Raw genomic sequence first — 14,827 nt, forward strand, 5'->3', positions numbered from 1 at the left:
CCCTCAACATTATTTTTTAAATGTTAGCTTTGATTGGGGTTAAAGTGTCGACTATGTAATTATTTGCTGTACATCAAGTTTTTTTTTTTTTTTTTTTTTTTTGAGTCTGACAATACATTAAAATCTTTCAATACGGAGAACAATCATAGTTCAATCGTTGTCCAAAATCAAATCAACTTCGAAAGCAAACATTGAAAACCTGTCACCTGACTTTCAAAACCTAACCACCACCCAAACCCTAACCACATGAAAAAGTACAACGCAAAAAAAAAAAAAAAACTGTCGTGTGGACGTTTGCACTGTGGCGCCGTCTGCCGTCTGCCACAGTATCGCCGTCGTTAGCGCCACTATTGATAACGAAAGAAAGTGAAAACTCAGCCAGGCTTCATATTTTGTCGTCTGCGCGAGTGGCCCACATGCCCGAGTTGCCGGGCCACGCTACATGGGCGGAGAATTTGTGGGCGACATTTTCTCGACGGTTGGGCTCGTCGGACCAGTAAGTCGCCAAGTGGCCGCGCATTGGCGGTGTCGCCGGTCACCGCTGGCGCCCAGAGTGGACGCCCCAGAACTGAGATTTACGGCCCCGCAGCTACCCCTTGCTGGAATCTCACGCACAGTTCTGACACGGGAACCATTCAGATAGCTTTCAAAAATATTAAATTTGATTTATCTTTTGGAAAATCTACGTTTCTTTAGATGATGTGAAGAAATTATATATATATATATATATATATATATATATATATATATATATATATATATATATATATATATATATATATATATATATAGCCAATAGAGCAGTTAATTGTGAAATCTGATGAACACAGTAATTAACCCATTTCCAATTAATTTTTATTATACTGCCAATTAACCCCCAGTTAATATGACTCATCATAATTAACATTCGACTATCATATAATCAAAACAACTTCACTCTCTTTGTTTTTCTGTTGATAGAAATTTTATTTCATGAGAACCGCCATCCCGGCCCCCATCTAGACTAGAAGTCTGTACAGCCCAGCAAGAAAGCCAGCGTCTCACATTCGCTTGTTTGCCCCTGTCTGCTCCCATTAAAACAGTTGCGCCCCTTAATTGTTTACGAGAGTATACCATTTATATCTAATCAGCCCGCTTTACCGGGCGTCCGCTTACTCGGCATCTTTCGTCTCGACATTCTGTTTTCCTTCCGTCTAGACACTAGGAGTCGCTTCCCTTGATTCCGTCTTAATACACTTAAATATTCCTTTTCGTAATCGTTTTTAACCTTCTTATTTCTCGTCGTTGTGTTTAGTTTTAAACGACTAACCCAGTAGTAATTGAATTGCAGTGTTTAATCTTCAAAGAGGTTTTCTGAAGATTATCCGTAAATCACGTTCTACTGAAACTAATAAAGGCGGTCTTACGCATGAGAAAGAGGGGGGGGGGGGGGCATTTCTGGTTGTCGCAAGGTAGACAGTGTCGCGACTGCTAGTCATTACCCTGGTAAAGGGTACTTTCACTGTTTAAACCCTCGCCTTGTCCACGGTAGGGGATTGGGGGGAGGGGGGTAGGCTTCTTGTCTCGCCCCACGCCTGCTGTAAGAGGTCTTGACTGCGGCCCCCAAGTGGCGACGACCATCGTGGCAGACGAGTGGCCCCGGCTCATTTTGTCTTCATATCATTTCAAGTGCCGTCGGCTCCTTCTCCACGACACGGAGTAGAGACGTCTTCATTTTGTCTGTACTTCTCTCCCTTGTTTCAAGGGATCGGCACACGTCGCTTTGTTTTTTGTTGGTTTTCTTTTATAATCTGTTCAATTAACTTAACTTTTTAATAAGCTGTTTAATTAACATCACTTTTTACTAAGATGTTTAATTAACACATCTTTTAAAAATCTGTTTACTTAATTGACATAACGTTTTAATAATCTGTTAAACAACTTTATATTTTTTTATAATCCGTTTAATTTATTTACTTTTAATGTTTAATTTCTTTACATCACCACACGAAATGGAGTTTTTAATTTAATTAAGTATTAAAAATTAATGACATCATCAGGACCCTTGATGAACTATGCGTATTCGAAAACTCGTTCATTGGTTGAAATTGGATTAGGCATACAGTAGGAGATATATTATAATTTGATATGTGTAGTGTATCGATTTCCTAGCTCATAGCTTAATCCTTGATATGCAGTTGGATAAGGCTGATGCAGACGTTAGTTTGGTGTAGCTAGAAGTTGTTGAAATGGTGGTACAGTGTGGGAGTAAGCTTTCTCTTGTTATCTGAGCACACACACACACACTCACACACATATTCACACACACACACATATTCACACACACTCACGCTCATATTTACACACACACACACACTCACGCGCGCACACACACACACGCACATTTTCATACACAGCAGTCACACACACACACACTCACGCAAACACACACACACATACTCTCTCTCACACACACACTCACGCACATTTTCACACACAATAGTCAAACATACACAGATCATGACCACAAGATACAACTTGGTTTAGTCCATCAACAAATGCAAGTGTTGATGTGACTGCTGCCTCTAGTGTTGATTCGCCAACGTTAGAATCGTGCTGCCGTTGAAGCTGGTGTACCGCCACTAATGCAGGACCCCCCCCCCCCCCTCCCAAAAAAAAATTCAACGGTTCCTCATCTCGAACCTTCTCCCTGTGTCCGTGTTGACGTAGAAATGACAGCGGTAGTTAAGATAGCTCCCATCCCCGCCACCAGTTCCGGTGCAGCGGGTCTCTGGCAACGGCCGAACAATTTCTGGGAAAAAACGGACCTAATTACATGTCAAGAAGGGATAAGATAACTCTGCTGAAATGTGAACTATTGATCCGGCGCGTGAAGGTCAGGGTCACGTTACATCTATGGACTCAAGAGTACCGTCCCCTTATCCCGGAAAAAAAATTACTGTAGTACTCTCAATATTTATGTCTACGTGTTTCTTCTCTCCCCAGGCGCATCTTCCCAGCGTACAAAGTCCGGCTGTCCGGACTGGACAAAAAGTCCAAGTACTTCCTGCTGCTGGACATCATGGCCGTGGACGACTGCCGGTACAAGTTCCACAACGGCAAGTGGACGGTGGCCGGCAAGGCTGACCCTGAAATGCCGCGTCGCTGCTACATCCACCCCGACTCCCCCTGCACGGGCGAGCAGTGGATGCAGAAGGTGGTCAGTTTCCACAAGCTCAAGCTGACCAACAACATCTCGGATAAAAACGGCTATGTGAGTATTCGCTTCATTTATTTTATATTAATTGGAGGCTGATTGAAAAGATATTAGGGAAATGCTAAGACGGGCCTTACATTTTTCATCACAATGTCAGTCATTTGAGTCAGTTGGACTTATTTAAATCCTCCAACATAAACTCAGTTAAGAACGCAGAAGTTATTTAAAGTGTACCAGGGGCCCTTGGTCAGAAAACAGTTAATGCTTCTAAAGGTCCTACTAATGAGTAGAAGTTGAGTCAATAAAAGGCCAACAGTTGCTCTAAGCTTTGGATCCATAACCAGCCATGCGGATATTACGGACTACTGATCCCCTACAAGTTTACCAGACCCCCATGATCCCCCTTGCAAGTTTACCAGACCCCCAACCAGACCCCCTAGGGGTCGTTTCAAATTTCTGGTAAAGAAAACAGCTCCGCTTACATAAAATTTCAAGAAACAGCTTGGTTTAGAGACTAAATGTGAAAATATTGCTCGATCAAAAATCACACAAAACAATATGTATGTACACATATGGACACACAACAATATGTATGTACTCATATGATTGGCATCGAGATTAGTGTACATAAAGCTGTTACACAGACCGTTAAACAACATGACATATTCATATAGGCCTAAACACATGTAGCATAATTATATTGGATGGGAACAAGAACGTAAATAGGTGGACTAAAATTAACACATTGGCAAAAATAAAAAATAAATAAATAAAAAATTGCATTAAAATCAGAATTTCAATGAATTAAATGATATATTTTAGATCAGTTACTATTGTTTTTGCTTTCTGCAAATTTTTAATATCTAAAATGAAAATTAAAAAAAATATTTAAAAAAAAACAACTAATTAAGCCTACATTTTAAAAGTATGAATATTAAAAAGTACGAGCCGGCCCGCGGCATAACATACGCCGCTATTTAGTTGTTTCTAATTTTCAATAATTCATAATTTGTGAATTCGACAGTACCAACGCTGACACTGAAAATATTTCTTTAAAACACTATAAGTAGCTCGTTAAGGACCATAACCCCCCCCCCCTTCCTCCCCCCCCCCTACGTTTAAAATCGTTGGCTCTGCTTATAAACATTTAGAGTGAACACAGCTCACTAAAACCATGTAGGGGTGGGGAGGTAGGGAGAGCGTTTGCAGCTTGTTTTCTAACGGCTCGAAGAGGAGAATTATATATATAGATAGATTGGTAAGAACATCTAGCCAGCCCACTCATTCTGAAATTGTAAAATGAAAACTTCTACCCCACGCTGCACGCATTAACACGGATTATGTCGGGATTAAAAGTTTTAAAATTAGGAACCAGCCAAGCGTGAACGCACGGTTGTTGCTAATGTAGTCATGTGACCGCGGTTAGTCGGTGGGTCATGCCAGCTCTGTACTCTCTAGGTCATTTTAAACTTGTTTTACTCTCTGGGTCGTGCAATTTCTGTACTCTCTAGATCAGTTAAAATTTTTAGTCTGTAGGGTCATGCCATTTCTGTACTCCAAAAACTTTTTAAACTAATTATCATACGAGTACCCTGGTTAAGGTTTCTGACGTACGTCATTGCTTTTGCTGATGTAGTACTTTAGTCGACACATCAGTGTTTGTTGATGCGTGATACGCACACATCACCTACTCACCATGGTGTTACATAATTTGGTGCTTCCTCTTTGATCTCGTAGAAAGACCGTGCGTGCTAGTCTCTCGCTGGTGCCAATTCTGGAGTCAAGTGCTCCACCGAGCGCAGTGTCGAGTGCCACACTGGTGATGTGGGGTAGTCAATAGTCTAACACACGGCCTAAAGTTTTAACGTCTTCCCTCAAATTAAATGATCTCCACTTCTCTAATAACCGCCCAATTCTATCACTCAGTGGGTGGCGATATTGAAATTAAAATAAAAATTGTTTGAGAATTTTAGATCAACTTTTCGCCAATTGGGTGAAAAAATGCGTCGAATTCTTTCTCCCCCGCCCGGCAGGCCTTTGATGTTAAGTTTACAACGTTCCCCAGAGCTTAGCCTAGCGCGACGCCCAACTCTGGGCCTGGAGACACACTGTTTTAGCACTGATTGTAATCGCTGTTGCCATCTCTTCCGTCGACAGGGTTCACGGAGTGTGTCCCGACACCCCGCGAACCCGGGTTCGTTGAGTGTGCTTTGACGCCCCTTGCGTCGGCCGTGCGACTCTCCAGTGTTTATTACCAGTTAATGTTTAATAACGAAGCGGGGGGCCCTCAGTGGCTTTTGTGCAACACTTATTGAAGTCTCCTAGCTTATTATTTTAATTCTAGACATTTATTTATCATTTCTTTGTGTCAATTTTATGTCTTAATAATCCCGAGATTTTCTGTCGGCTGGGAGTTGAGAAAAAATGAAAATTTCTGTTACCCGCCAGGCTGGTGGTCTATGAATAAAAATTTATCTATTTGCATGGGTTAGATAAAAATCATTAAACTGACTTCAAATAGTATCTTAACCTTTTTGCGCTTGGCTGTATAAAACATACAAATAAAATTTAATTTATTCGCTCCTAGTAACAAAAGAGCATGCAATATATTTTGTATAGACCACTACCCCCCCCCCCCTCCTACACAAAGAATTCGAACAATTCGATCGCCGAACTGTTGAGCACCCTTGCAGCAAATTATCTCCCCCTGACATTGGACTCGATGCCCCCCTAACAAGAGCGCATTTATCAAGTGCAAAACCAGCCACCCTTTTCAGCTGGCACCGTTTAAAGACAATTGTTGCATATTCGCAACGTCCTGACTAATCGGTTCCATCTCGACCATTGTCAGACCGAGCTCTGGCACCGGCGCGTTTGTTCGTCTGCTCCAGGTGAACGGATCTCTAAGGTGCTGACCTGTTTCTTTACACGGCCGCGCTGTATGGCACCCTCGCCCCGATCTTACGATGTTACTTACCTCTCATTAAAAATTAACACCTTTTGTCTTCACGACCTACTTGTGTTGGGAAAATTTCCGCACGTGCATTTGTTATCCGAGTCTATTTTTAGAAACATCCATGGCGCCTGCCACAGACTAGCGCGAACATTGGCGCCACTAGTAGCGAAGGGATACGGACCGTACTAACAGTCATTAAGCTTTTGGTCATTTATCCCGAGTCATTATCCCCCCGGGGTGTAATTATCCCAGGACACATCGCCACCCTCGCCCTCGGTGCCGCCGTGTGATCTCGCCGTGTGAGTAAACACGAGTACTCACGTTCTACACCTCAGGATTAGTATCACGTGGTCTATGACGCACTGACGCACCTCTCCTGACGACAAAGGACGCTATACTGTCACAATGAATTACGACTGACGAAAATAGTTTTAATGAAAAAAATAGCGTAATGTTTTAAAATTATTCATTACTGAAAATTAGATCTATTTACCTCAAAATCCACAACACTTTCACAATTATGTTTTTTTACGACAAATTATTTTTTTTACAACAATAATATATCAATTTCTAAAAAAAATACTGTTATCATGAAATGATCCATTTTGAACGAAAAATTATCGTATTTCTAAAAAGTGATCATCTCATAAGTTTTTTAAATCTGCAAACTTATTAGTTTTTAAAGAAAAAAAATATTTTAAAAATTATTACCTTTCATGTTCTCGTATACTTGGAGTTGCTGTTCCTAGCTTATAAAAGTTTGAATCCCAGTCGGTTTGTTTCTATCGAACCTGAATTCGATCACCTTCCTCCCAACACCTCGGTTCGATCAGTCCCTTCGATCATTGATCAGCCGTTCAAGCGAGACCCGGTCTATCGGGTGTTGCGCTGGTCGATCTAGGTCGGAGGGGTGGAGCTTCAGTCAGCTGTGACGCCTGGGCTCTTACACCTGACGACTTTGAATATTTCCCCACGTTACATTAAATTTTAGTGATACATACGTCATAAAACCTTGACTGCTATGATCCGTCAACGAGACGGTTCGCAAAGTTCAAATAATAGACGAAGCATAATTTGCGAATACATATTAAAAGGATCACCTACAGGATTTGATCTGTTATAAATTATAACAGCTAACATTTTCTTTAATTTGAATAAATTAAAAAAAAATGCATTTCCTTTACATTTTAATAAGATTTAAAGTCAATAAATCAATAAATAAAAAGTAACTAATAAATCTTTAGCGTGATACAAATACCGTGAAGTTTCACCCGCCGTAAAACAACACTAATTTAGTGTATGTTCACATGACATTATTATAGTGGATATTAACATGGTTTTTGGTTACTTGCAACTAGTTTGCTGATTATTTTATAAATATTCTTGCTGCATTCTCAACTCCGGTAGTTTTTCATACCATTTTAGTGCGGTCATGGAAAGGGTTAAATCAAATCATTTGAAGACCCCCCCCCCCCCCCTACCCATCCATAAAATCTTGCTGAGTAGCCATTTTGTCCATCAATTTATGGCACCGTCCGCCTGACCGATGGTTCTTTAAATATTGTAACGGTCTTTGTCGTCCACTAACAAGTAGTCCTAAATATGTCGCGCGTCTTGCACGTGAGTTCAACCAGTGCTCACGCCGAAAGCAGGATCAGACCCAGACGCCATATTTTACTCGTCATTTGGGGGTGCTGTAAAAATGTCCAGCGGAAATGAAGCGAAGATTTTCCGTGGGTGTCGTAAATCGCTTGTCAAATTTACCACAGAACCAGCTCTTCTTTGGCCAGCTGGTCTTTATGTATTTGGTCAATTTTTTAAATAATTTATCTGGCTTCCTGGTCTTTATGTATTTGGTCAATTTTTTAAATAATTTATCTGGCTTCCTGGTTCATTTAGGACGGTAAAAAAAAAAAGCCTGGTCTAATCTAGGACAGATAAGCCACGTATCCAAACTATATTTAAGACTTCATTTGAAAACAATAATCTACTTCTAATTTAACATTAAAATAATTTAAATTAATATTGATAAATTAAAACCGATTTTTAAATAGATAAAATTTAATTCTTTCGTTTAGTTTTAGACCTTTCCTCTTGAAAACAATCATTTTTCAGAACTTGATCTAGTTTTAGACTGCTAGTTTTCTAATCTCCAAAATGGGTTGTTGTAATGAATGTCTGTGATTAAATGGTTAATCGTTTGATCCGAGCTTGGCCCAAGTTCTAAGCGCAGTGGCCTAGGACAATATACCAGAGTTGTCGCTGTGTTTATCTATAGTCGGCCCTCTGATTACTGGCCTTTGTTCTATGTTGTTACCCAGTGGGTCTCATCGCTTGAGAAATGACCCCAGGGAAGTTGTTAAATTCTACAGATACATCACCCTGGAATTATACCTTATATTTAAAAAAAAATTATATCTAAAATGCCATGGTATTGTTGGGTAGTACGACTCTGGACAAGACTGAAGTACCATGTACCCTGTGGCAACAACAATTTGAGAACCGTTTGGTGGCTCGGGTGTAGCACCACAGCTGTCACTAGCAGAAACCCTTTGATTGGACACAGCCGTGTTGGCTTTCGTTGTCGTTGCCCTCAGGGGTGGTGGTGCCCGGGGGGGGGGGGTGTCTACAGACACGGTCGCCTGAACTCATTTCTCTGCATCATTTTTCATGCTCTTTGTCAGTTTATATTCACAACATTTTTGCATTATTTCTTGACAATACATTTATTTAATTAGTCATAAATTTTAATAATCATAACCACCTAAACTGTATGAGAGATCGAACTTCTCTCAATAATAACTCATTATTGGATATTATATAATTTTTTTTTTTAAATTCAGTAAACAAAATCTAATAATCTCCCTAAACATTTTTTTGTTTAAAAAAAGAGTAAAAGCAGTTTCAGAAATCGATTTTTAAGTTAAAATATGAAAAGTATAATTACTATTTGAAAAATTATTATTCATTCTTGTTTTGTTTTGGGCCCTGTTTAGCATGGCCCTGCTTTGGCAACGATAATTTATATCGACATATTACATCCATACAGTTTATTCAACAAAACAAAATATTTTTAAAAAAAACAGTCATCAGATTGATTTTTGGACTAAAATACAAGCCATAAATAGTCTGAACTGTTTACTGAAAATAAACAATTACATATCTTAATTAGTTGGATCTAGTTTTGCTTGTCATATTTACCTCATTTGATTGCAATGATGACGTGTATGTTTCTGTCCCCAGCAAATCCTGAACTCTATGCACAAGTACCAGCCCCGCTTCCACATAATTAGAACCTCTGACTACATGAGGCTTGGCATCTCCCCCAGAACCACTGTGGTCTTCGAGGAGTCTCAATTCATCGCTGTCACGGCCTATCAGAACGAACAGGTACCTACCTCACTCTTTAGCTAATTACACAACTTACCTAGATTCTTACACAATATTTTATTTTATTTTACCTGACTACTTACACAATTTATATTCTATTTACACAATTTTTATCTTACTTGGCTACTTATACACAATTTTTTTAACTTGTTACTTACAATTTTTTTTTATCTTATATCACTAATTACACAACACTTTCTATCGTATGTTGCTACTTATCAACAATTCTTATCTTACCTGACTACTACACAACAATTTTTATATTACCTGACTATTTACACATTTTTATTTTACTTGTATATTTACACACATATTTTTATTTTACTGGCTACATACACTATCATTTTAACCATAGCCATGTTTTCACTAAGAAATATTTCAAATATTTTCTTGTTCTACACCATAAACTGTATCTTACGTTTCATCATCAGATCAAATAATGTTTTCATATTCTACACCAAAAACTGTATCTTACCTTTCACCCCCAGATAACCAAACTAAAGATTGACAACAACCCCTTCGCTAAAGGCTTCCGGGAAAATGGCGGTGGCAGAAACAACAAGATGTGAGTTTCCTCCCTTGTTTTCCCACAATTTGTTGTATCATTTTAATTTTGTTGTATCATTTTATTAACCTACATCAAACATTCACCAGTTTAACCAAAAATACCCAGCAAAAATATACATCAATTTCTCACTCTATATGTAGGCCTATTTTTTTTTATAATTTAGAAGTTTTATTCTTCTTTGCCTGTTGCTATTCCTAGTGGAGCATAGTACATTTATATTTTCCCTCCACGCTTTTCTGTCCTTTGATATTTTTTTTCCAATGTCTTTGGCTATTTCCATCTTTTTCTTTACTCTTGTGAATTCCATGATAGATCTATATCTTTTCTGGTAACACAAGTTGCCTGATCTCCATTTTTTTCCGAATTTCATGCTCCACTGGAAATCGTATTGTCCTTTTACATTTTTAACAACACCAAAAAAAAAAAGCACAATTTATTTTTCGTGGTTTATATTTGTTTAAATAAAAAAAAAACAACAAAAATAAATAAATACAAAAGCAACAACCAATCATTGATCCCTCACTAAACACGAGCGTTTCCTCCTAAAGGAAAAAGCAGTCCGTCCATTTGGACACCTCGTCTCACTCCCATGACGGACATTTATCCTCCTACAGTGATAATGAGGACGACGAGGACAATGTCGAGATCTGTGTGGACGACGACGACCAACACTCGGCCGTCTGCTGCAGCAGCGACATGGAGGAGGAGGCGGGAAAACTCAGGGAGGAGCTCTCGTCTGGTGAGTGACTGGGCGGATTTGGAGGCGTGGTTATGTTTGAGGGCGTTTTTATGTTTGGGGCATGGTTATGTTGGGGGCGTGGCTACGTTGGAGGCGTGGTTACGTTGGGGGCGTGGTTATGTTGGGTCTTGGTTGAAGTATATATTATGACCATCCAGTTGAGGGGGAGGTTACACTCCTGAAAAGCTTCCTCAACAAAACTCTGCTAGGATGTATAAGAGGGTTTTGGGTTGGTGGTTGGGGTATAGATGTCATCTCAGCTTGTCTATGTAGTTTGAGTTTAATTCTTTGAGTGGGATTTGGTATTGTGGTTGTGATTAGTTTATGTGTTGGGGATTGATAATGTGATTAGGGATTGTGTCCAAATAGGCTGACATATATTGTTTGGGCTTAATCCTGTCTGTAGATGGGCTTTGTTGATCGTGTGTATTTTTCTGGAAAGATGGAGTGTGTGTGTGGTAGGAGTTTAATTCAAATAGTTCGGCAGGACAATTAAAAAAAAACAAAAACAGATGAAATGTTTGAATATGAAGCCAGTCGAAAGAGGAATTAAATTCAAATTTGACTGCATTCAATCTTGCAATCATGTCATCACAGGAATATATTTGGTGTCACCCCCATGTCATGTCACAGCGACCCACTAGGTACAACTTTAGCACCTGTTGTTTTAAAATATGCGACATGAATAATTCAGGGCAAGGATCAGTCAACATGACAAACATTCAGTGCGAGTGGGGTGTGTGCTTATACTTATATCGTGCTGAAATATTAATGAGTGGGTTTTAAATCTTATCTTCCCTTGTCTTTGAATCTTTAACACCAGGTGTACCCAATGCTCACGGGACTTCCTAAAGTAAATAAAAGTAGATGTTCAAAATGTTAGTTTGATATACATTTTATCTTTATATCTAATTTATAATAAATTCTGTTGTTTTTTTCCAGACGAGCAAAGTTTTGAACCAAAGGGAAGCAACCCCCATGAACCATCAGAAAAATCCGCGAAATCCACTTCAGAAAAATCTAGCCATGACGTCAATACTAGCAGTGATACCCTCCCAGTCGAGGCGACAAACATTTGTGATACAAAACTAGACACTTTCAGGAAACGTGATAGACATTCAGAGTCCAAACACGACGATAGTTCAGCCTCGTCCACGCATGCGCATCCAACAACAAAACCTGTTCTGAAACACAGCGCTGAAAGTCTAATAGCCAAGACGGTTCCGCCTCAGCGGGCAGCACCAGACACGGTTGGTGATTCTGGGAGGTCGCAAGAGAAATACGAACTGAACGTTGCAAACAGTATTAGCAAAGTGAAGCCTGGAGAGGCCGGCAATATCTTGCACAGAGGGGAGGGGTCCACGGCGGTGTATGCTGGAGACAACATGGAAACAGATTCTTCCAGATCAGACAGTCGGCGTTCAGTCGACGGCCACAGTCCGATTAACTGCTCGGGTCGAACATCACATAACAATGCACGCGCAAGCATGTACTCAACAGATGGGTACAGCGCAGACTCGGAGACCGAGTCCAGGACCCACGGGGGTCACAGCCACGCCCATCGGGTCCGTCAAGAGGAGCAGCTGAAGCAGGTCCACTATCAGCAGCTGTTGAGGCTGGAGTCGGAGAAGAGAGACATGTTCGAGAAGGAGAACCGTTTCCTCCAGGAACAGAAGCTGCTCTGTAAGGACTCTCGAAGTCCTCCCAATGTCACCGTCTGCCAGAGGTCCTCCCTCGCGCACTCCCTCTTTCCAATGTGTCACCCCAACCTCTTCGGGACGAACGCCTCGGCTTTCCACCACCCCATGGCGTCGTTATACATCAACACCGTCGCATCGCATCCACACCTCCTCAGCCACATAACGTCGTCAGCGCTATCGTCGTTATCTTCAGGAGCAAGCACACCCCCCTCGTCATCTCCCCCACATCGCTCCCCAACCCAAGTCAACTCCCCAACATCCTCCTCTTACATTTTCCCATCCGCCCATCACCATCAGGGTATACCATCCCCCCATCAAGCTGCGGTGGCGCGGGCGCTGGCAGCATCCGCCCTCCCCCTGACCCACCCCCTGGCTTTCTTCCCCCGCAACATCTCGTCCCTGGGCCCCGTGTTCCAGGCCCGCTCCCCACCCAGCCGGTACCACCCTTACGCCCCTAACCCAGTCAGCCCTGGGGTGCCATCCTCCCCTGAAGGGGGTGTCTCAGGCTCGAGCACCCCCAGCCCCTCCAGCTCCCCGCTCATGAAGGTCCCCTCCAGCGGTATCATCAAGCCCGTGCCCATACCCCGAGAGATAGGTCTAAACCTGACCACGACAGACAATAGAGTTGTCCCTGTGTAGTCTATTGTCTGCTCACACAGACAAGGCAATCTAAAATCTCTAACTGTACCTCAAGTGAGACAAATACTGCAAAATAGTCATTTGCAAGACATTCAATAAAAGACATTTCCAGAGTTATTGCATCGTAAGACACTGCTATCACTAGCAGAGAAGACACTGGGAGACATTGTTGGCTCTACATTGCAATAGACATATCTACTAGATCCAGCACTAGTAGAAAAAGACTGTTACAAATATTGCAATGCAGATAAAGGAAGACATTGCTAGCTGATGCTAGCTGTATCGGTAAAGACATTGCTAGACAAAGCTAGCACTACTGGAGCGAACTGTGCAAGATATATTGCACCTCAATTTGATACAACCTACTGAAATAAATTATTAAAATTCAAGCTCAGCAGCCAATCATTCATGTTGTTTTAGAATATCCCATTGTCAACACAAGCAGTGTACTCGATTTTCATTGGCTGGATTTCAAATCATAGTTTTTAAATCATCAAACTTGTTTGCTTGTAGTTTATTTTTTCATCTCTAAACAATCCATAGAACTGTTTGATTGAGATGTTGACTGACAAGATTTATATGAAGGAATCAATGATTGACAGGTGCTTTGTGCCACAGGTGTGCTATAGCCAGGTGTACCACAGCCACAGGTGCCACGGATGTGGTGGTAGCCACATGTGGTGGTGCCACACTAGTTCCCAGGTCGGCCAGTCCTGAGACGGTAGCCATAGAAGATTCTAGAAACCTTTGATGTTTTGCCATTCGATGTAAATATGTTTTAAAATAAATGTAGACTTACAGCTCTAAAGATGCGTGTACAAATTGATTTATTTATTTCTCTCCATCTCCATTGTATTTGAAATCAAAGTTATCTTGTGTGTAAAATAAACAGAGAAAAACAAAAAGTTTTTGTGTTTGAGCCATTGATTGGTCGGTTAGCAAGGAGTGAATCAGAAAAAGTGCAGAATAGTAAGAAATGTGAGTACGATTTTCTTATATGAATGGAAATAGTTCAGGTAAGTAAACGAGGGGGCAGGAGAATGGAATGAGATATATGGGGATATCAGAAATGGGATAAGATTTATTGATTTATAAAAATTCCAGATTTTGTATTTTAGCACGATTGAATGTTTGGGTGTTTCTAATAAAAGTTAAAGGTGAAATATATTCAAACCTGAACTTATTGCCGTAAAACATTTTTTAAAAAGTTTGCAGCACACATTGTGTGTGTGTGGGGGGTGATGGGGGACAGTTTCAACCCCACACTCCCATTAACAACAACATCAACGATGAGCCACAGTTGCATACCACACTGGAAAGCACAAGCAAAATAAAAAATTTAAAAGTGAATGCTTATAAATCCATCTCTTCCCTACTTTATAGTATACGAGCCGACCCGCGGTGTATCATATGCCGCTATTTAGTTGTTTTTTCTACTTTTCAGTAATTCATAATTTGTGAATTCGACAGTACCAATGCTGCCACTGAAAATATTTGCTTTAAAACACTACCCCCCCCCCCCGTGAAAGCAGCCTCCTCTTAGCTACCTCCTCTAAGTTTAAAATCGTTTCAAACTAAATTATCTGCCCCTAATAGCCGTCACCAACCCCGGCTTACATTTAGCGCGAACCACAGCTCA

The 14,827-nt window shown here is 40.7% G+C and overlaps 1 protein-coding gene across 2 annotated transcripts in view; it reads left to right on the top strand.

The window, feature by feature from the left end:
* Nucleotides 1-14,076, top strand: part of LOC131951971 (T-box transcription factor TBX2b) — a 37,747-nt gene extending 23,671 nt beyond the window's left edge. The window contains exons 3-7 of one of the 2 annotated variants that reach the window (XM_059314441.1): nucleotides 2,986-3,253; nucleotides 9,396-9,542; nucleotides 10,031-10,107; nucleotides 10,659-10,849; nucleotides 11,792-14,076. In XM_059314441.1, coding sequence (XP_059170424.1) covers nucleotides 2,986-3,253; nucleotides 9,396-9,542; nucleotides 10,031-10,107; nucleotides 10,659-10,849; nucleotides 11,792-13,188 — 2,080 coding nt within the window. In that variant the 3' untranslated portion in view covers nucleotides 13,189-14,076. The remainder of the gene's footprint in view (nucleotides 1-2,985; nucleotides 3,254-9,395; nucleotides 9,543-10,030; nucleotides 10,108-10,658; nucleotides 10,850-11,791) is intronic. The other variant, XM_059314442.1, reaches the window with a different exon arrangement.
* The last annotated feature ends 751 nt before the right edge of the window (nucleotides 14,077-14,827 follow it).

This window comes from Physella acuta, unplaced genomic scaffold (genome assembly GCF_028476545.2).
Source record: "Physella acuta isolate Inbredline_101_S28 unplaced genomic scaffold, ASM2847654v3 ptg000841l, whole genome shotgun sequence".
Lineage (NCBI taxonomy): Eukaryota > Metazoa > Mollusca > Gastropoda > Physidae > Physella > Physella acuta.